General features: G+C 37.4%; 5 protein-coding genes across 6 annotated transcripts; all 5 read right to left on the bottom strand.

Annotated features, from left to right (window-relative positions):
• Positions 1-2,249: 2,249 nt before the first annotated feature.
• LOC134839495 (AP-1 complex subunit sigma-2-like) lies at positions 2,250-3,321 on the bottom strand. The gene is made up of 2 exons (XM_063855070.1): positions 3,052-3,321; positions 2,250-2,782 (listed from the first exon to the last, which is right to left on the bottom strand). Exons 1-2 carry the CDS (start codon positions 3,306-3,308, stop codon positions 2,566-2,568), a joined length of 474 nt encoding a protein of 157 aa, XP_063711140.1. The 5' UTR covers positions 3,309-3,321; the 3' UTR covers positions 2,250-2,565.
• Positions 3,322-3,632: 311 nt separating this feature from the next.
• LOC134839494 (protein ERGIC-53-like) lies at positions 3,633-5,591 on the bottom strand. The gene has a single exon (XM_063855069.1). The coding sequence runs from the start codon at positions 5,585-5,587 to the stop codon at positions 4,136-4,138; it is 1,452 nt and encodes a 483-aa protein (XP_063711139.1). The 5' UTR covers positions 5,588-5,591; the 3' UTR covers positions 3,633-4,135.
• Positions 5,592-6,633: 1,042 nt separating this feature from the next.
• Positions 6,634-8,755, bottom strand: LOC134839225 (uncharacterized). Its single transcript, XM_063854706.1, has 3 exons — positions 7,989-8,755; positions 7,528-7,912; positions 6,634-7,222 (listed from the first exon to the last, which is right to left on the bottom strand). Exons 1-3 carry the CDS (start codon positions 8,721-8,723, stop codon positions 6,777-6,779), a joined length of 1,566 nt encoding a protein of 521 aa, XP_063710776.1. The 5' UTR covers positions 8,724-8,755; the 3' UTR covers positions 6,634-6,776.
• Positions 8,756-9,465: 710 nt separating this feature from the next.
• Positions 9,466-16,292, bottom strand: LOC134839493 (nuclear cap-binding protein subunit 2-like). Of its 2 annotated transcripts, none has more exons than XM_063855067.1 (3): positions 16,127-16,292; positions 15,331-15,528; positions 9,466-9,817 (listed from the first exon to the last, which is right to left on the bottom strand). In XM_063855067.1, exons 1-3 carry the CDS (start codon positions 16,193-16,195, stop codon positions 9,599-9,601), a joined length of 486 nt encoding a protein of 161 aa, XP_063711137.1. In that variant the 5' UTR covers positions 16,196-16,292; the 3' UTR covers positions 9,466-9,598. The 2 variants fall into 2 exon arrangements, with proteins under 2 accessions (XP_063711137.1, XP_063711136.1); XM_063855066.1 differs by having other exon boundaries at positions 9,467-9,817; positions 16,124-16,292.
• A 98-nt stretch (positions 16,293-16,390) lies between these two features.
• LOC134839492 (uncharacterized) lies at positions 16,391-18,801 on the bottom strand. Its single transcript, XM_063855065.1, has one exon. The coding sequence runs from the start codon at positions 18,797-18,799 to the stop codon at positions 16,439-16,441; it is 2,361 nt and encodes a 786-aa protein (XP_063711135.1). The 5' UTR covers positions 18,800-18,801; the 3' UTR covers positions 16,391-16,438.
• Between the last annotated feature and the right edge of the window lie 2,799 nt (positions 18,802-21,600).

Below are 21,600 nucleotides of genomic sequence, written 5' to 3'. Positions count from 1 at the left end.
CGGATAAATTTTGCATGAAAATTCTGAAATCGAATTTCAATTATTATACTGTTGAATAATGATTATTAGCTGTGAAACAAATAGCTTTTTTTGGTTCACTTATGATATTTATTTGTCATTGCAGTCTCCTGGTGCACAAGTGCCACCAAACATGGCACTTCTTTTCAGCTTGGATTGGAAAAATAATTGACGGTGTCGTATCACACCTCGCTTCGCTTTGGTAAAAATGGTACTGCTACAAAAGTGCCACCGTTTTTGCTCATTTTAGTTTTGACTGTGGCTGAGAAAGAAACAGATTTCACCATATGACAATCCAGATAGGAATTTTACGAGCAATGCTTGCCCTTTGCCGCCACATTTAGGTCTCGAATAAGTGCTAACTTCGCATGTAATAAATATGATATTATTAAACCAAATTGCGGATAAATTTTGCATGAAAATTCTGAAAGCGAATTTCAATTATTATACTGTTGAATAATGATTATTAGCTGTGAAACAAATAGCTTTTTTTGGTTCACTTATGATATTTATTTGTCATTGCAGTCTCCTGGTGCACAAGTGCCACCAAACGTGGCACTTCTTTTCAGCTTGGATTGGAAAAATAATTGACGGTGACGTATCACACCTCGCTTCGCTTTGGTAAAAATGGTACTGCTACAAAAGTGCCACCGTTTTTGCTCATTTTAGTTTTGACTGTGGCTGAGAAAGAAATAGATTTCACCATATGACACTCCAGATAGGAATTTTACGAGCAATGCTGCCCTTTGCCGCCATATTTAGGTCTCGAATAAGTGCTAACTTCGCTGTAATAAATATGATATTATTAAACCAAATTGCGGATAAATTTTGCATGAAAGTTCTGAAATCGAATTTCAATTATTATACTGTTGAATAATGATTATTAGCTGTGAAACAAATAGCTTTTTTTGGTTCACTTATGATATTTATTTGTCATTGCAGTCTCCTGGTGCAGAAGTGGCACCAAACGTGGCACTTCTTTTCAGCTTGGATTGGAAAAATAATTGACGGTGTCGTATCACACCTCGCTTCGCTTTGGTAAAAATGGTACTGCTTGAAAAGTGCCACCGTTTTTGATCATTTTAGTTTTGACTGTGGCTGAGAAAGAAACAGATTTCACCATATGACACTCCAGATAGGAATTTTACGAGCTATGTTGCCCTTTGCCGCCACATTTAGGTCTCGAATAAGTGCTAACTTCGCATGTAAGAAATATGATATTATTAAATCAAATTGCGGATAAATTTTGCATGAAAATTCTGAAATCGAATTTCAATTATTATACTGTTGAATAATGATTATTAGCTGTGAAACAAATAGCTTTTTTTGGTTCTTTTATGATATTTATTTGTCATTGCAGTCTCCTGGTGCACAAGTGCCACCAAACGTGGCACTTCTTTTCACCTTGGATTGGAAAAATAATTGACGGTGTCGTATCACACCTCGCTTCGCTTTGGTAAAATGGTACTGCTACAAAAGTGCCACCGTTTTTGCTCATTTTAGTTTTGACTGTGGCTGAGAAAGAAATAGATTTCACCATATGACACTCCAGATAGGAATTTTACGAGCAATGCTGCCCTTTGCCGCCACAGTTAGGTCTCGAATAAGTGCTCTCCATTGACTTCTGTTCCGGTCGGTTTCTTTGCACAAAACAAAGCATTGTATCTATCAGTTCTTCAGCGTCATTTAAGGGCTTCATATGACACTACGCTCCGCTCCAGTAAACAAACTACATCATAAAGGACTTCAATACAGTACATAACACGACTCCAACTGAAGTTAAGTAATGGTACCTGAATTTTTGTAACAAAATGAGATGTTACGCCCGGAGATCTTATATCGCCTGCTACCTACCAGAAGTGGATTAAGGGGGAAGGTTTCGACCACCTGACCTTTGGTACTAAATTAGGACTTGGTTGACCAACCCTAAAAACTTTTCCAAAGGCGCATTTGGTGTCAATAAATAATTACGGAAAAAGCGCGCCAAAAAAGCGAAAAAAGCGCGCCCAAATTTTTGGTCAAAGCCTTCCAAAAGAGCCTAAAAACGTTTTAATTGATCTGCTTTTCCAAAAATTCGCCCGCGTCACAAAAAAATAGAAAAAGGTCAACCAAATTTTTGGCAATTTTTTGAAAATCACCGCCCCCTCGAGAAAACCTTAGATCCTCCTCTTCCTGTAACTACCACCAATGCCTTTCTCAATCAAATTATAGAGAAAAAAAGTTGACGCGTATAATAGCCCAAACTATATTACCATGAGTGTATTCCAGTAATTAATTGCAATTAACCCTATTTGAAACAATAAATTGGCGTAGAAACACTATTTACAAATAAAGCATTTATACTTCAACAATATGCGCAGACTAACTCTTGGGAAATAAATCTACTTGTAGAATGAACATTGGGCAAACAGAAGAGAAACCTTGAAATAAATAATACTTCTCTGCAGTTCTCCTATACAATTTTTGCTCAATTTCTCTTTTTCAAAACTCGCACTTTCACGCAGCTTTCAATATGATATACCAAGCTGACCTTTCAGCTCAAGATTACTAAGTCAGTCCGATCTCCTCGAGAAGATTGCGCGTCTCATGTTCCTCTTGCAGAATGTCCTGGTCTGCTATTGCTTTGAGGACATTTTTCTTACTCGTCTCTTGGATCTCACCTCCTAGCACTAATTCCCCCAGCATGTAATAGGCCTTCTCGAAGTTGAAGATGATATCCAGCTCACAAACACTGCCGAAGTATTTGTCAAGCAGTTCCACGTACCTGAAAAATGCAACTCAAATTCGCGACTTCCAACCATCAGACATGTCAAACAGTGCCTGAAAACATAATTACCATGTACTACCATGGCCATGCCATGTAATTATTATGCCAAAAATAAACATTTAACACATGACCTTTAAAATTAAACGGTTACGATCCAAAGACAAAAGGTTCGATTTAAGGATTGAACTTTTGCCGTCAATTGAACTGGTTGCATTTAAAAGCCGTTTGAGCAAATATTGACCTCTCGTACAGCATGTTGTACACACCTGTGGATCACTTCTAGCACTATGAGTTCGTTATCGTTCTGCTCTACCGCACAGCAGAAGTACAAACTAGCATATCGTTTGTATATGACCTTGAGTTCCTTGTACTCCAGGAAGCTGCTCATCTTTGGCTTGCGTGACAGGATGACTGCGATTAGTTCTCGCATCGTCTTCTTCTTCTGCTTCTCGGGATATGCCTCGTACCACTGTTGCAGCCTCACTTTGCCCTGCCGGCTGAACAGCAGCATGAACTTAATCATTCTCTGCCCTGAAAAAAAAAACACCAAAATCAATGTGAACAAAACTGACAGAGACTAACAAGCGCTGAAAGTAAAAGCTTGACAGATAGAAATGTGACTGCTGATCTAGATGTAGCTATAGAAACCCGAAAAAAAACCGAGGTACAAGAAACTCTAGATACCGCCCTGGTATAGTTAGCACATAGACTTACAAGCCAGTCGCGAGACATTCAAAATTTCATTTATCGAATACAAGAACCAGTACGGAATCTGGAAGTACAGAATCTGCCTATCTGGAAGTACAGGATATTTAGTCCTTGTTGGTGCTAGTTCAGAAATAAAAACTGAAATGTCTAATTTTAAATTAGTCAGGTCAGATTAGCCTTCACAGAAGTTAACAAATAATGAAAATTTGTAAATACTCTATAGCTTAATTCAAATCAATTAACAGTCACACTTAAACACAACTTTCCTCCACGCACCAAATTGATTGACTAGTATCTTTATTTAACTTAGGTATGATATCATAGCACTGATTGCTTAAAACTAAACAGAACCAGTTCGGTATCATCAGAAGTAAAAACAGTTCAGGCAACCAACTTTAGCTGTTAAGAGCACAAAAAAGCGAAATATTAGACTATGAGAGTGACATTAAAAAAACAATAACTAATATAAACCGAACTGGTTCATTTTTGAAATTGAACATTTAATTTGCGAGGAATGTAAAATAAAACTTGAACATAGCTTGATTACAGTAGTTACACCAACAAACTTAGCAAAGCAAGCCCGGCTTTTAAAGCAGGCCGGACGACACAACCTGTTCGTCGTAGCGAAAGGAAGATCTGAAGTTAGAAAAACTTCTTGGCTGACTGTTCCTTTTGGCGCTGGAAGTAAACGTAAATACCCATTAAGACTATTTGAAGTACTGCAAATATTATAAACGTCGAGTTACCGATGCAGTTTCCGTCTGATTCACTCGCGGACGCTGAAAGTCTAGGCGGAATCTTTGGACACTCAATCGGAATTTTTCGAACATTCTCTTTTAGTCCTGCTAGGTCCTGTTTGATTGATGTTAAATCATCCTTAGCCACTGCATCTAGGCCTGCTCCAGTCGTGGCACCTGGTACTTGTCCAGGGCTGGGTGCTCTGCCTGTTTGTATTTGCACTACTCTATTTTGGATTTCGCGAAGAATGGTCTTTTGCTCATTGGCTACTGTGTACACGTGGTTAATTGTGCTTCCTATACTGCCTAATTCGGTTTGTAGCCGCCTTATTTGGTCGCTAGATACTGCACTACCGCTAGTTCCGGTTCCAGGCTTTCCAGACCCATCTAACTTGGCTTTGATTTCATTGAGAGATCTGAACAAGCGATGTTGGCCGTCAAAGATGAGTCTCAACTGACGCTCCTGGACATCCTCAAAATCTGGATCATCAATATCCTTGAACTTACTTGGATTTTCCTCCCGGAAATTCTTCTTCCGCTCTTCCATTGTATCTGAGAACTTTTTGAACTCCTCTGAGAGTCTTTCTTTATCCGCATCTGCTATCTTCTGACTATCTTTTGCCTCTTTAGGCCTCAGACTGTACGTCAAGAAACTAAGTACATCATGATCATCAGCTAGTCCTCCAGTAGCTGCAGAAAGACCTAAAAATTTGGAATCTGGCATTTTATCATAATAATGAGTCAGGCAAAGCTCATACTCTGGTTCTTGCGTCAGACCAGCTGAGTACCAGAGTTTTATTTCTTGTTTGTAGTACTTGAACTTCAATTTTACAGGGTATGGCTTGTTTCTGAAATCATACTGGCATCCTGCCAACACCATGTCTCCGCCGTCAGCGGCGTGGTCGTAACTTTTGCTTCCGCCGTTCGCAACAATCGATATGTAGGGGTTGTTTCCTTTTCCATCATTGTCATAGGAATCCATGAAAATTCCTAATCCATTCCACATGTCTCGGTTGCCATAGACATTTCCTTCAAATCCAGGTGAGTCTGTAAACCACACGGCCATTCCATCGGCACCGATTCTACCTCTACCTGTTATTTTAAATGTAACTTCGACTTCAAAGTCTTTACTGGCATATGCGAATTGGGACCAGACGAATCCTTTCTTGCTACGGATTGAGGGCACAAGTCTAATTTGGTCTTCGCTCGGTAGAGCACTTTCTCCATGGCTCCAGAAGGGAACCTGGTTGTCTATGGTTAGCTGTGGGCCTTTGAAACTGTACTGGTATTCGAATTTGCGGATCAGGTCATCGCCAGTGGCGACCAAAAATAAGGCGGATACTGCAAACAACCACATGAAATAACCTGAAAATAAGAACCGAAATATCGTTATTGAAACACAGAGGCGAAGCGGAGCTTCGCACCACTTGCGATACAGCACAAAAATTAAAAAAAAATAAAAACCAAAAAAAAAATTTGCAATAAACTAGGTCATGTAAACATGCCAGGCACTTGAATTTCAAATCAGCAACAACGGAACAAAACTTACGAAAAGAAACAGCGGACAATCTTTGAGCAGACACAAGTTGAGCCGGAAAAAAACATAATAATTTTATTTGAAAAAGCTTAAAGTCCCACCTTAAACACCAATGGACAACTCTGGCACTTGCAACTACAATGCAAGTTGTTTACAGCACAAGAAAAATCAGTGATGTGAAAACTAAGCCGACAATCTTTGAGCAGACACAACTGAACGGAAAAAGATTCTATGATTTTTTTAAAAAATCTCCTCAGTCCCCCTGAAACTAGAATGAACAAAGCTTGCACTTGCAACTAGAAAGAAAATTTTCTACAGCACAAGCAAAATCCGTTGTGGCAATTTGGCCGACAAAACTTGAGCGAACAAACGAAAAACCAACAATTCAATTTTCTCGGAATTTTTTTTCAATTTCCTTGATAATGAAAAAAAAAAAACTAGTTCCGGCGACGACTCGAACTACAGACCTTAGGGTACACAGGCAACTGTTTTACCTCCAGGCCAAGGGGGAAGCAACCTGGAAGAAGTTAAAAGAAGAGAAGTGAAAAGAAGTCAGCAAGTGATTCAACTGATTTCGTTAAACTAGTTGTTAACAAGAAAAAAATGTCTATATTCCAGTTTGATAACGCTTGCTTATCGAAAGCGTAACCATCCCTTACATCAATGAAGAAATTTTCTTCCCTTGAGTAACCAAGTGACTGATTTGGCCTCAAAACGGGGAGTTGGTGACAAAAAAAACTCGATTCAAATCTTCGCAAATTGCCCAAAAACTAACATTTCTGATATATTCTCTCAATGGGTCTTTTTAGTATTCTAGTGAGCTGTTAAAAACAATTAAATTTAAAGAAAATTTATTTTCATCCGCTTTTCTACATTTCCACAAGACTCATATTCAAAACAAAATTATCGTATATATCATATATTTCTCAAAGTTCTAAAACAAAAATTGTTGTAAATTAATTGATCATCGATACGTGGCATGTAGCACCCAAATAAATCAACCAAAAAATCAGAATTTTCCAGATTTATAAGTTATAACTCTGAAAGCCCGGGTTTTACGTACAGACATGTCGTTTCTGTCAAGTATAGAATCACTTTTTTGGAAATAGTCCAGACCTCTCCCCAAACACACCGACCATCCGTTATTGAATTTAATAATTCTGTCATGCAGGCGTGTGTCAAAAACAAACGCAAAATCAATGCACCTAGTTTTCTTCATGCAAAACTTCAATTCATTCAGAAGCGCTAATTGTTCATCTGCTCTCATACCACTTCTGCATGTTTTCAGTTCAACTTTAGTCACTGAGGTTCGCCTACAGAGCATATTGAGAAATCGAACGAGGTTTTGAATTTGGTGATTCAACTGAATGTAGGCGTCTTCAATCTTGACGTGAGTCACTGACATCGAAAGGTAGTCTGAGAAGATAATTTCGTAATCCAGTCCTATCGAGTCATCTAAAGTTGAGTACAAATTTAAGACTATTCGTTTCGTTTTTTGTCAAAAACAGCCTTAAAACAGAATACTTTACCTATGTTCATAAAATTTCAAACCCTGAATGAACGACAAGTACATAGGTCAAGAATGACAGTGAGCTTAAATAATAATTTTCGGTATCAGAACACAAAATCATACACAAGCTTCTTGTTTTATGTTTTCTTGTTTTAATTACCGGTTCTTCCCACCCCCGCCCCACTTAATCGGCCAGTGGTGCATCGAATACTCTGCTGAATTGGTCATTTTAACTCAATTAAATTCTTACGTGGAATGTCTCTTGAGTCGTATGTCACATCGTCTAACCGAGCTTGAGTGCATTGGATCCAATCCATGTCCATTCCAATTCCAGACATGCCAGAGTCCGCGTGATCATCCACCTCTTCTTCCAGTCGCCTCTTCTTCTTTGGAATTTTGAAACCATTCGTTGCCATACCAACGCTTCCACCAGGAGTATTCCTCGTCAAGGCTTTTCGAACGATTGTCGAGGCCCTGGTTCGTTTTCTGTTCAGAGGACTTCTCGGGTAATTTGCTCTTGCATTCGTTTTCTTCTTCGACCTGCTTGAGGCTATTGTAGCTTTGAGGCTGAACCAATCGTGTCTCAGATACCACTCGGTAGGAAGATCTTTTCGCGGAGCCAGACATTCCCCCTCCTGTAACACGCAGTGAACAATTCTATGCATTCTTGGGATCCAATATTAAGTTTGTGAGATATAAACCAAAAAAAACCTTCGTTAGTTTTCCAAGAAAAGGCACTGTGAGTGACCTTAGACTGTCCCATGATACCTCCGACAATTGTATCTTAGAAACCTCTGACGAAATGCAGCAAACACAGCCTCCCAAATCAGCACAAACAGAAGTTTGCATTCCTTTAGTTAGCGTCGCCACGTTAGTCTGGCTCCCATTGTCGATCAATGCCACCCATTTTTGAGATTGGGATTGCTTTACTCCATTTTTGCATTTGGCACATGCTGTAGCCATTCGTTCAGCTTGTATGCAGACATTTCGGGTTTTTGGCTTCCTGTCAATTTTTGGAGACTTCAGTGTTTTCTTTTCAGCTTTTGGTACTTTCTTAGCAACTTCAGAGACTTTCTTTACAGAAGAAACTCTATTCACTGCGCTTTTAGATGTTTTGACTATCTTTTTAGGACTTCGAAGAAATTCATCAGTCACATTTGAAAATTCTGGTTCAAAAGATTCTGCTTTAGGCTTGCATTGGCTTTTTGTGCGACGTATAATATTTTCTTCTACTTTTGTTCCCATCGTTTCACTAGATTGCGACTGCGATTGAGATCCTGACAAACTAACTCTGCGCGACTGAAAGCAATTAAAAGCATCAGGCAAATTCTGGTACTTCTCGACTGTTCTGGCGTCCAAGGAGCCACATTTGGCTTCCGCCTCATTCAAGGAGTTGTATATTCCAGCGTCTGCTCCATCCAGCACAACGAAATAGGAAGACGCCATACATTTCAACTGAAACGACCAAAACTATCTCAAAAGTTTTCAAAAATCAACAGTATAATCTTTTTTTAATAGCTACGACTTTCGCTTTATGATCAAACCGTCCATCTCAGTTGTCTAATTATGCTACACCAGTAGCGCATTCCAAGTTCCGCTACTTTAACACCCCCGTAGAAACTGACTTCTTCGCCCTTTATTGAAGCATGATCTTGGGTGATCACCAGACCTGACGTCATTGTGGTCAACTAATGGCCACAAGGAAGAGGAGGGCGATTGCTTAAAAACCTAGCAATAGGTTTTAATCTCTTAGCCGGTGTCTCAAAAATGAAAGAATCTGCTGATTACGAGCTTTTGGGCTATAAGATCTAAAAAATTAGTTTTGTTCACAAAAATTACGGTCTTTTGGTGAAAACCAAATACTTCAGAGTTATTGAGGTTCTTGTTACCAGCCACGTGAAATGACGATTGGTGAAATTGTTGGCCAACTTCATTGGGATAACCGGAAAAACTACCATAAAAAGCGATGGTGAAGCTAACATTTTGAAACTACTAACTAAAATTTTGCATCTCAATTTCACTATCAAGCTTCTAGTATTGCACAAGATAATTAAATAATCTATATTGATGATAACAAAGTTATAACAAAGACAAGGAACATCGAAATTGGAAAGTTGAGCTGAATATTTTCGTAACACAAATTTCAAAGAAAGGTTTTAATTCTGAAACTAAATCAAAGTTTTCCTTTTGAATCTGAGAAAACATTCTCGCAAATTATACTTTTACTCAGCTCATCTCAAACCAGATTTCAAAAAAAGACATCATCATAAATCAGCATAATTAGTTGTTTTAGACTGGTTTGAAATTAGGACAGGTTAGCTTCAGAAGGAGCGGACATGTTGCTTCATCTGTTTCTGCATTTCCTTTCCATATCCTCCTCTTCCCACATCGAAGTTAACTCTGACCTCGTCTCTTACTTGGCCCCCTGTTCGACCTCTTCCGAACTGCCGGCCCTCTTTGAAGCCAGCGTCCCAGTCTGTTCGGATAATTCTGTCGTCCAAGCGAGTTCCATTCACATATCGCATTGCATTCAGGGCGTCCTAAAGAGGCAGCACGAATAATACATAATAAATATATGTAACCAACGCATCATCTTCATTGAAACGTCGGTTGTCCAACTCTGACAACAGCTCAAATTACAAACTCTAAAAGAAAGGTGGTTGAGCCATATAGGTAATTGATAGTAAGATTTAACACAGAGACGAAGCGGAGCATCGCACCACTTGCGCTGCCAAATGAATGACTATTTAAAAAAACTATAACGACACAACAAAGCAGCATATTCCAATATTTCGCAGAATTGAATGATAAATATATCAAGAGAAATAAATAAATACTTCTTGTCTAAAATCTGTAGCAAAGCCAGCTGTATATATTGGAGCTGCTCTGAGGGGAAGGTGAGGAAGCTCCTTGTATAAAGAACATGGCCAACAGACAATTGAAAAAGAGTCTATGAACGCAACTAAACAGAGAACAACTGACTTATTATTTGAAAAATCTCAAGTTTCGAATTTCAAAGAAAGATAGATGAAACTGTTTATCACAAAATCAACATCAGAAAAACGCACAATAAAAACAAATAGAAAAATGCTTTTTTCTCTAAATTTCAGAAAAAAATTAAATAATATTTGCGGAAAAATTAGATCAACTTTGCTCTAACATGTGCTGAGTTTTTATTGAAATTGTTAAGAATCAATGAAAAAGCAAGTAAAAAAGCAATAAAATTTGTAAGGAAAGTTGTTTACGGGAAAAAAAGTCTAGTTCCCGATTATAAGACAGTTTCTCTCGCAAGTGTAAAAGAACAAGGAAACCAAAAAAATGACTGACAACTTTTGAACACTTTTCAACTTTCAAAGAGAAAAATATCACGCTGAAGCTCCTTGAATTTCATATTCTGATTATTATTGACACTTTTTCGCAAATTTATCGCACTTAGAGAAAACTGCATCAATAAGTCTTTCTTTTTTCTTTCCGCTGGAAATTCAGACAAATTTGAAACTAGAGGTCAAGTGGAATTCGCCCTCCTTTCTACAAATGCAATAAAATGAACTGAAGAAATCATGAACCACCAAAAGAAAATCATCAAGACAGACAGATGAAAATCACATCGTTCATAGAGGCCTAAGAATTAAATATTTTTCTGATTCTGTATTTTTCTGAATATTTGAGAATGCTTAATCAATAAAAACTTAAAATGACAAGAATGTTCTAATAATTCAATTCGGCAATAACACCGCCAAAATACGTAATCGCTTTTCAATTTTTTATGAGCAACAATCATAGTAAATTTCCACTTGATTCGAGAAAAACAAACAAAAGCATTTACTCGATTACATAATTTGAAACTTGGTAGGAGATTATCAGGTCTTGCTACCTGCTTCTAATCCCCTTAAAGACAGCAATATTTTTAAGTAGAAAAAACCATACATTCGAATAGACACACGAAAGCTTCGTTCAAACATTGTAATGAAAGATTCGTTCAAAATTGTAGAGATAAAAAAAAAGAAAAGAAAAATCATTGACAAAAAAATATATTTTTCTGATATCTAACAGTCTGTATAAAGTTCACGAAGAAACTTTTTCCAGTCAACTTGTATTGGGCTTTGAAAAACAAACCAAACAAAGCAGACTGCAAAAAAATGTTTTCTAAAATGCTTTGAGAAAGCAATTAGAAGAAAGAATATATACTGAGGCAGTGTGCGAAAAAATCTGAGCGGAAGAAAAACTATCCACCTATGGCGGGCAATGCTTGTATTTTACCTCTGCGACAATCGTGCACTTAAATTGGATTCAATAAAAAAAGCAAGTGTTGAAACATCTTATGTTCTTTAGTTCGAATTCAATGAAAGAACGATTAAAAAAGTCTAGCTTCCAATTGCAACATACTTTTCTCGCTTAAAAAGAATTCAAAAAAACCTTATCTACAAAACACATTAAATGGTTGCAGTGGATTTTCAGCAACCGGATTTGATAACATTTACATGTTATAAAAAAACTTGGATATTTTACAGCATCGTTTTCTAGTAGATCTTCTTCTAGTAGATCATCACTGCAGGATCAGTGAGTCTATGGAGCTTCCATTAACATAAACATTATACTTTGAGAAATGCGATGACTGGTACACAAAGAAATTGACCGGACAGAAGCAAACGCTAAGTGAATAATGAACTCGTTTAAGAAAGGCAAAGGTAAGCTTGAGAATTTTCCAAAAACAATTACCAAAAAGTTTCATCAATAAAAATTTAAAATGACAGAAGTGTTCCCATAATTTAATTCGGCAATAACACCGCTAAAATATGTGATTGCTTTTCAATTTTTTATGAGCAACAATCATAGTAAATTTCCACTTGATTCGAGAAAAACAAACAAAAGCATTTACTCGATTACATAATTTGAAACTTGGTAGGAGATTATCAGGTCTTGCTACCTGCTTCTAATCCCCTTAAAGACAGCAATATTTTTAAGTAGAAAAAACCATACATTCGAATAGACACACGAAAGCTTCGTTCAAACATTGTAATGAAAGATTCGTTCAAAATTGTAGAGATAAAAAAAAGAAAAATCATTGACAAAAAATATATTTTTCTGATATCTAACAGTCTGTATAAAGTTCACGAAGAAACTTTTTCCAGTCAACTTGTATTGCGCTTTGAAAAACAAACCAAACAAAGCAGACTGCAAAAAAATGTTTTCTAAAATGCTTTGAGAAAGCAATTAGAAGAAAGAATATATACTGAGGAAGTGTGCGAAAAAATCTGAGCGGAAGAAAAACTATCCACCTATGGCGGTCAATGCTTGTATTTTACCTCTGCGACAATCATGCACTTAAATTGGATTCAATAAAAAAAGCAAGTGTTGAAACATCTTATGTGCTTTTGTTCGAATTCAATGAAAGAACGATTAAAAAAGTCTAGCTTCCAATTGCAACATACTTTTCTCGCTTAAAAAGAATTCAAAAAAACCTTGTCTACAAAACACATTAAATGGTTGCAGTGGATTTTCAGCAACCGGATTTGATAACATTTATATGTTATAAAAAAACTTGGATATTTTACAGCATCGTTTTCTAGTAGATCTTCTTCTAGTAGATCATCACTGCAGGATCAGTGAGTCTATGGAGCTTCCATTAACATAAACATTATACTTTGAGAAATGCGATGACTGGTACACAAAGAAATTGACCGGACAGAAGCAAACGCTAAGTGAATAATGAACTCGTTTAAGAAAGGCAAAGGTAAGCTTGAGAATTTTCCAAAAACGATTACTAAAAAGTTTCATCAATAAAAATTTAAAATGACACAAGTGTTCCCATAATTTAATTCGGCAATAACACCGCTAAAATATGTGAATGCTTTTCAATTTTTTTCGAGCAACAATCTTGATTCCACTTGATTCGAGAAAAAAAAACAATAGTATGAACTCGTTTACATAATTTAAAACATGGTAGGAGATTATGAGGTCTTGCTACCTGTTTCTAATACCCTTAAACACAACAATAACTTTCAGCAGTAAAAACTATACATTAAAAAAGACATACGAAAGATTCGTTCAAACATTGTAGAGAAAGATTCGTTCAAACATTGTAGACAGATAAAAAAAGGAAAATCATTGATTTCACGAAATAATGTGCTACCCATGATACTATCAACTTATTTGAAGAAAGAAAAACAGTTTTTTTGATGAGTTTTAGCTACCAGAATATGAACTATGTTTTAACTGTTTGCCTAAAACGTACCAATTAGAATTCCCTCATCTACCTATATATATATATTCAAAAAAATATATCGAACAAGATATTAACAAGAGATTTTTTCAAGATACACAGCTAATTTTCATTTTTAGCAACGACATTTTGATTATGTTTTCAAAAATCTGAATGATTGCATTAAACAACTCTTATTCTGTTTTCGGGCATTTCACCTATTCTTTTATTTTTGTCACTTCTGTTTTGAGCCCCCTTATCTAATCTCTCCACCAAAGGATTTTTGTTCTTCAGTTTTGGTTTTTGCTGACTTCAAATCATCATTATGTGAGTCGAATCGTAAAATTTCTGCTAAAAGGCTAATCAGCGGTTTTAGATGAATCTCTTTTTTTCTTAGCAATTTCCTCTCACATCGTGCTTCAAACACACTGTCAATCTTTCAAAGATTCAAGCATAGTCTCCATAGAAAGTGATGTTATTTCTCTAAGTCTTCAATAACCGTTTTATTGGCAGTGCCGTATATACGTCAATAACAGTTTAATAATCGGATACAGGCCTAACATAGGTGTTGTAAACTTAATCATTTCCTTGTGTAAAAAATTTCCCAGTCGCAGCGCTTTTAGCAAACTTTTCTAAACATGTACAATATGCTCTTTGAAATTCAAACTGTTATCAGAAACCAAACCAAGGTTGATTATTCAGAGAAAAAATCTGACTTATTAATTTCAAAATTGACAATGCTATTTGTTTTTTGGTGGTACAAAAAATTACACTTTTTGTCTTTCCGCTATTTCTCGTCAGTATATAAGTGGTAAACAATTACCAATTATCTAAACTATTTTTAAAATAACTCAAATTTCAGCGAGATTCTTTTTCAATGTTTCCTGTTATATAAGTGTCATTGGCAAACAAATTTATCAGCATTTTCATAGATTAGGAGAAGTATGAGGCCGAGCGCAGAGCATTTGATAAAATTCTCAGAATTGATTGCTTGTTACAGAATTGATTGCTGTCTTTCATTCAAATATAAATTATGCATTGGTTCGCGTAGTCTATGATTAAAACACTTTTGTTAAGTCGATGAAGACACTGTCTGCTTTTATAAAATTTATTTTTTCTTATTTTTCGACGAGACTAATAATCGAAAGCATTTCATTTTTTTTTTCGGCAATCATTTTGCATGTTTGCAACATTGTTCTTTTCGAGAAACATAATCAATTGTTTCGAATATTATTTTCGAAAACGTTGCTGAAAATTGGCAACAGTGTTATGGGACGAGTAGGAGCAATCAGATTTTGACCTCTTGATTTTGTAAAATGAATTAATTTCAGATTTTCAGACTGAATCAGCTGGGGAAACGTTGTCCGAAATAGCCGTATTAATTAAAAGCGTCAAAAAAGGTGCTCGTAGTATTCAAATAATTGTTAATTCCAAAATAATCTATCACTAGTTAGTGTTTTAGATTTGAATTTGTATTAGACTTCGCTGAAATTTGTTTGCGACAGTACTACAGACTAAACACATTTTGAATTGTTTCTGTATTTTCATTATGAACTTTATGATCTTCAGCTGTTTTCACTCCTGTGGTTGTGATATAATTGTTCAATTGGTTCGCAGATAGATTGTGTTGTTCAACTGACTGTTTTTGTTTTGTTTCTTAATGATTTCATCATTTTAAAAGGTGTTTTTGCTATTGGTTTGTTCATTTGTTATGTTTTTGCAAAAAAAAAACGTTTTTGTGATACAATATACGTTTTTGGAATTTGACTTTTCTTCGTTGCTTTCTATAAGCTCGCCAAACTGTATTGGTTGGTTGAATTTTCAGTTTTAAAAGCAATTGTGTTGAATTACATCTCGTGTATAGTACTCCACAAAACAGAATCCACACGGTGTCTTCGTCACCCTGTCCAGACCCATGATCACTCGTCTAACGTCTCCCGCCCGAGAGAACAATTCGTAAATCTGTTCCTCAAAAGTGAAGAAGGAGAGGTTGCCTACATAGAGTGTGCTGCTGTTCGCTATCTGGTCCAAGTAGTCGTCCTTGTTACCCTACAATCAATAAGAAGGTAAAGCGCAACGCCGAAACAGAATGAACAGACAGCACAACCGAACGTTTGAAAACAAAACGTCTGAAAAGGTTCATATGGTCCAATATCGTTCTCTCGGATGTAAAAATCAGTGGTTAACTATACGATAACTCAATTTTGTTAGTGAGTATAAACCTGGAAACCGTTTCTTTGTTATAACTAAGGCCATAACTAAGGATTTTCATATCAGTCGCGAATCGCAGATTTTTGAAAGGACGGTTTTTCCAGTTATCCTGTTCAAATTATCGAATTAATGGGAGTTCGTTTGCATGTGTATGTAGACGGTCAACTACTCTTACATTTTTTCAACTCTAAATTGATTTTTTTGCTATGAAAATTGCCCATAACTATCTTCATTTGGAGCACTCCACAAGCCTACTAGTGACTTGTGGAAGCAAATTACGTATCAATTTCTCTAGTTCAAGGAATCTCTTTGCTTATCGACACTTAATATTGAAATAGTTATCGATACTTCACGCATGTCGAAGCATAACTCAGCATCAACGGATCGCCTGCAAATAGAGGTTTTTATTAAAAAGTAGTAAAAGTATCCACACTGCCTGGTATCTTCCGTCGAAGTATTCTGTCGTTTCTACTTGGCTCTTGTTCTTCACGTGGATCTTGTGCATCTCGGTGCTCTTTGATCACTAACCTGCTTCGATTGCGACACTCAAGGTACCAAGGCACTGCCCAATCTCCAGTTTAAAGACGCAAAACTAAATCTGAAAAGCATCCAAGAAAGGCAAACTTTTGATTTTCTTGTATCACACAAAACGAGACTCTGAGCCTTGATACTTTTACACTAGTCCTGCTAAAGCAAAAGCTAATTATACTAATTATATTTCTACAAAATTAATCTCAAAAACAATCAATTAGAAGGAACCCGATGCTATGTCTTGAGAGTATGATAATGATTTGAACGGATTCTTTTTGTTTTTAGGCAACACACTGCCTTTACATGGAAGAGAAAGTATAGATTTTTTGCTTTGAATCTGTTTTTGACGAGGTCCTTTAGTTTTATTGGATTTAAATTTTCCGTTATGCGAAAAATATTGCATATTCAGTTTGGATGTTATCATGGTTTCGCCTATTCTTCGCATGTCTGCATAATTAGAGGAAGCAAACGAATCCCCCGAATCACTACTGTCTTCTTCTGAAGTTTCTATGTCTGTATCTTCATCGGGTAACCGTCTCTTTTTCAGATTTGCCAACCTCGATGGCGAATTTTCACGACTAGAACAATTGCTATTAACATTACTTGCAAATGGTACAGCTGCGCTAGTATTACCGCCCGATTCCAGAATATTTTCTAGCATATTAGCTGCTGCGTTTGACTCATCATCTTGTTGAGCCTGTTGCTGCTTTCGATGACGCTCAGCTACACGTTGCAGCTTCTCCGACGCTTCGTATGACATCTTAGATGTCATTCTAGAAGCGTTCGATTTATTTGACGCCTGCGATTTGTCGCACGCCGTTTGCAACGCAGCTGTTTCCGTTGTAGTTGGAGTCCTTGAAACTACAACGGAAAGTTCTTTTTTAAGTGTTTTAGTAACAAACGCGTTGATCTCCGAGCAAATATATTTATCCAACATTGATTGCGTTACTTTTTGTTCAAATGCTTTCTTCTGTCCTATGAGTAGGTTATCGTTACATCCATCCACGACAACAACTGAAGACAGTTTGCAACGCATATTTAGCCGCAAATCTTCCAAATCATCTAACAAACACAATTTGGACATTTCTCCGATAACAAAAAGTACTGGACATGTCACATGAGCCATATAGTCTTCCACTGAAGTATGTTGTCCATTTATAGATCTGAGTGGCAAGCCGATGCAAACAAAAGCTGAAATTCTGTAAGATGCCTCAGCAGCTACCATTGCACAAACCAGCGACCCAAGTCCAAAGCCAACGAGAACCACAGATTTAACCTGCTTTGTATGCTTCATTTCGTCAAGTTTTGTGTGGACCGAAGACAAAGTACGGGATAGGTAGTTCTCCGGTGTCGACGTCAAATCTGATCCTGTCTGAACATTAACCGCAGTTACTTTTCCAAGCGATGTCATTTGACTGACATAGGACCTGAATCGTTTTAGAGAATGTTTCTGGTGAGTAGTTCGATCCATAGCAGCTAGATTAGGAATGACAATGACTTGAGTACTTTCAATGTTATTCTTCTTGCGATTGTCTTCATGGCTTTGCGACAGAGCATTGTTTACAGCAGGATCAACAAGTCTCCGATTTAAGCACATCCAGAAATCGGACGTTAACGTGCTGATTTTGAACTTGTTCCTTTCAATTATTCCTTGAATGAGACTGGGTATGTCTAGCTTAAGATTTTGTAGCAATTGGAGATACACTACAAGCAATTGGTTGCTCAAATGATTACACAAAATACAATGCATCCAATCTATCAAATCCAAATCCCAGAAACAAAATCCTGCGAGGATGTCTCTGAAAGACTGAGAGGAGTATCTGATGATGTTGAGGGTATGGATGGAAGCGAAATCATTATCAATTTGATACACAAGACGCTTCAGGGTATCCGTAGCTAGCAAACTGAGCACTTTTTTGAAAAATGTCATTTGTTCGTTATTCCATGATGATTTATCGACTTTTGATTCCCACATTACTCCTGGGTCTGATTTCCGGATGAACCGAACAGACCGCTCCAATTCACAAAGACTCGTCCGCAGTTTTTCTTTGTCAAACGAGAAAGCTTCATTTTCGGGACTTCTATTGCAATCATCATTGCAACTTACAATATCTAATTCTTCGTATCCAGAACTGGTAGAAAAATATGATGTGTGCAAAATATGCTTTGCTCTCTCAACTTTGTCAGTGTTGGCATCCGCTTTTTGGGAGGGTAGCAGATCAGAGTTCAATTTTTTTGTTTCTAGTTCATTCAAATCTTTAAAATGATTTCTTTGACCTTGAGGTAATTCCGGTTTCACGCATCTCTCAATTATGATAGATGAAGGGGCCTTACTTTTTCTGGACTTGAATGGCAAAATTTTTAGCTCTTCTGGAATTTGTTGGTCCGAGCTTGCTTCGGAGTGTATCAGGTTACTGGAGCTCTCCTGTTTCGCAGTCTGCAAGCCAACGGTGTTTTGAGTATTAGAACCTGGCGATTGCATATGACTCAAAGACGCATACGAGTGGTCTTGCCACACGATGTCAGCGTCGCTTAAACTATTAGCAACATTGTCCAAATTGGAGTAGGACGATTCCATTAATTCCTGAAAAGGTATTTTATGTTTAATTAATTTTAGAGGTTAAAAGTATTTTAATCTTAATAGTAATTTAGAGGTCAACTGTGATTGGCTAATTTTTTATCATGATGGTTTAGAACCAAACTGTATGTGATTTATTGTATATAACATTTGTAAATTGATGTTTTATCGTCATTTAGAGTAGTTTATTGTAAAAATCCTGACGATGCACACAGTTGCGAAAACGTTTGAAATTTACTTTTTAGCAAAAATTTCTTCAATTTTACTTGTAAATTCGTGATAAACCAAAAAGCGAAGAGCTTGAAATTCCAACTGTTTTCCCATTAAAGGGCCAGTATAAAAATTTGAAATGATTTTCATCAATGTATAGAGAATTTTTATAGTGTTTTTTTATCGATACGTAAAATATGGCCGATTTTTATTTGAGTTACCGAAATGTTTCATATTGTAGCAGCTAGCTCACTGTTCCACAGCATCAACACCCTTAACACAGGTGAGAAAAAGCAATACGAGAGCCTTGTTACAGCAATTCCTGGCCTATCCCTTAATAACAACTTGCTGAACCAAGGAAAGAACCTCCGACGACTACTGGAAGACAGTCCACTGAAGGAGAAAAAAGTGGTTGTGTGGCACGACGTGGTGAACACCACCATTAGCAGCCACAGAACAAACAACTATCGCCCAGCCGGTGTCGAGGAGCTGACAAACTATTTGAAGTCGAAGAAGCAGCAGATATTGGCGATATATTATTGCAGAAGGGAAGGAACGCCCGACTTGTTTAGTCAACTTCTCGGCACAGGGGTGCTCATTATTCCAGCTACAAAACGGCTACTCTCCAAGAGCAAGCAAAACGACCCGGAGCAGCTCAAGGAATATTTGAAGCTGCACCAGAGTGCTGATTTGGTGCAGGAATCTCTGCGATTGGTAGTGGCACACAAAGAAAGGATGTCAGAGCTGATTGGCAATATCAGGGGCAAACAACAGAGACCATCACAGACAAGGAGGAAGGCGGAAGCAAGACGTGAGCAGAAGCTGAAGGCAGAGGAAGTGTCTGCGCTTCAAAGACAGGGGTGAGAAGAGTGTGATTTGTTTTGCTTTGTGCCTTGTGAATTTCATTACTCGTGGCCTGCAAAACAATGACCACAGTACTTTTGCCTGCTGTTTGGCTCAGAAAAATTTTAAAAAGAAAACTATTTTGGAAAATTGTGTTAGAGTATTTAAAATTCTTTAAAAAAGTTCAAGTATCTGTACATAGACTGAAGTTTCTGAGAAAATGTCTGAAAAACGATCTAATACCGGATTTTTTCAAGTTTAGGGTCCCCGAGAACGGGGTTTTTTTCTGACCAAGCTGTGCATAATTTTCAATTGAAACTACTAAGGACTGAAACTTCTAGGGCAATTGAGGATAGGAAAAGGTACGAGGAGATGCTAAGGAAAGCAAGATCACTGGTGCAAAAAGAAATTGACAAACAGTGGTGGGCATCCATTTTTCGATTCGTGAGGCGTCAAGTTGAGGCAAGCTTAAAGACAACATCAGAAAACCATAGAAAAAAGTTATAAAAACTGTCCGAGAGACAAGATAAACCTCTTGGGGGGAGAAATGAGCGATCAGTTAAGGTACTTGATAATATTGAACTGCCTGAATGGGTATATGAAGTGCTATCAATGGGCCCCAAGCATCCAATTAGAGACAAATTTAACGAAACACATTTTTTGGCGGATATAGACATTTTCCTCTCACAATTGAAAAATCAAAAAACAGCTGGTGAAACGTTATGTGAAATAGAAGCCGCGGCAAAGGCATATGCAAAAAACGTACGGCAAACCCCAAGAGACAAAGCCGTTGAAAAAACGAGGAAACATCTCAAAGTTAATGGGTTGCTGGCTGTGCCTTTTGATAAGGGGGTTGGTTTTTGCATAATGAGGAAACAAACATATGAATCAAAGCTGGAATCCTTGTTGCAATCTGCTCAGTTGCCGAAACTGGTATCATCTAAAATGCGGAAAAAAATCCGATGACGTATACGCATCAATAACCGAGATAGTCTGGTACTGTGAAAGCTGCTGCCAAGCTAAGAACAAGGAGAAGGATACTCCCCAGGTGAAATTGTTCCTCAGGTATGTGGATGACATTGTTAGAACAGTCAGAGGGGAGCCGAGTTGTCTTCTCGATGCCGCCAATTCTCTACTAAATTTGCAGTTCACTCTAGAGAAAACTAATTCTGAGGGGAATTTGCCGTTCCTGGATTTGAACATAAATGTATCGCAGGGTAGGCGTGTAACTTGCAGTTGGTATCAAAAACCAACAGATACAGGGACTATACTGAACTATAGAAGCTGCGCCCCAACTCAGTATAAACGTAGTGTTATCCAAGGCACTGTACACAGGTTTTTAGGAGTACATCTAGCTGGGAGCAATTTGATAAGGCTATGGAAACTAATAGGGCGCAATGGCTGACAAATCAGTACCCTGAAAATTGGTCCGCAAAGGTGGCTTCAGACGCCTTGTGCAAGATCATCGAGGGTAAGGGCAAGCCCTTGGATAGTGACAGGGGTTTGTCAGTTCAATCACCAAAGGATGTGAAGCCCCCAATGCTGATGGTGCAATATAGAGGTAACCAGAGCCAATATTTTGCTAACAGGTTACGAAAATTAACTAACGTTCAAGTGGTTTTCACCACAAGAAAACTGCAATCATGTTTACCATCACTGAAGTCAGCATTTTCTAATGACCTCGAGTCAAGAGTGGTTTATAACTTGTCATGTAGTGGATGCACTTCCACCTATATTGGACAAACTGT

This window comes from Symsagittifera roscoffensis, chromosome 2 (genome assembly GCF_963678635.1).
Source record: "Symsagittifera roscoffensis chromosome 2, txSymRosc1.1, whole genome shotgun sequence".
Taxonomy (NCBI): Eukaryota; Metazoa; Xenacoelomorpha; order Acoela; family Convolutidae; genus Symsagittifera; species Symsagittifera roscoffensis.
The sequence above is the reverse complement of the archived record's forward strand: the minus strand, read 5'-3'. Positions and strand labels throughout refer to the sequence as shown.

Bases quoted from the DNA above. Each gene is read 5' to 3' on its own strand.
- LOC134839495 (XM_063855070.1), bottom strand. From the start codon at position 3,308: ATGATTAAGTTCATGCTGCTGTTCAGCCGGCAGGGCAAAGTGAGGCTG. The intron at 2,783-3,051 runs GTGTGTACAACA...TGCATTTTTCAG, and splicing joins GTGCTAGAAGTGATCCACAG to GTACGTGGAACTGCTTGACA.
- LOC134839494 (XM_063855069.1), bottom strand. From the start codon at position 5,587: ATGTGGTTGTTTGCAGTATCCGCCTTATTTTTGGTCGCCACTGGCGAT.
- LOC134839225 (XM_063854706.1), bottom strand. From the start codon at position 8,723: ATGGCGTCTTCCTATTTCGTTGTGCTGGATGGAGCAGACGCTGGAATA. The intron at 7,913-7,988 runs GTTTTTTTTGGT...TGCGTGTTACAG, and splicing joins TTCTTGGAAAACTAACGAAG to GAGGGGGAATGTCTGGCTCC. The intron at 7,223-7,527 runs GTAAGAATTTAA...ACTCAACTTTAG, and splicing joins CGACTCAAGAGACATTCCAC to ATGACTCGATAGGACTGGAT.
- LOC134839493 (XM_063855066.1), bottom strand. From the start codon at position 16,195: ATGCACAAGATCCACGTGAAGAACAAGAGCCAAGTAGAAACGACAGAA. The intron at 15,529-16,123 runs GTGTGGATACTT...TATTGATTGTAG, and splicing joins TCGACGGAAGATACCAGGCA to GGTAACAAGGACGACTACTT. The intron at 9,818-15,330 runs GTAATTCAACAC...CTGCCTCTTTAG, and splicing joins TGGAGTACTATACACGAGAT to GACGCCCTGAATGCAATGCG.
- LOC134839492 (XM_063855065.1), bottom strand. From the start codon at position 18,799: ATGGAATCGTCCTACTCCAATTTGGACAATGTTGCTAATAGTTTAAGC.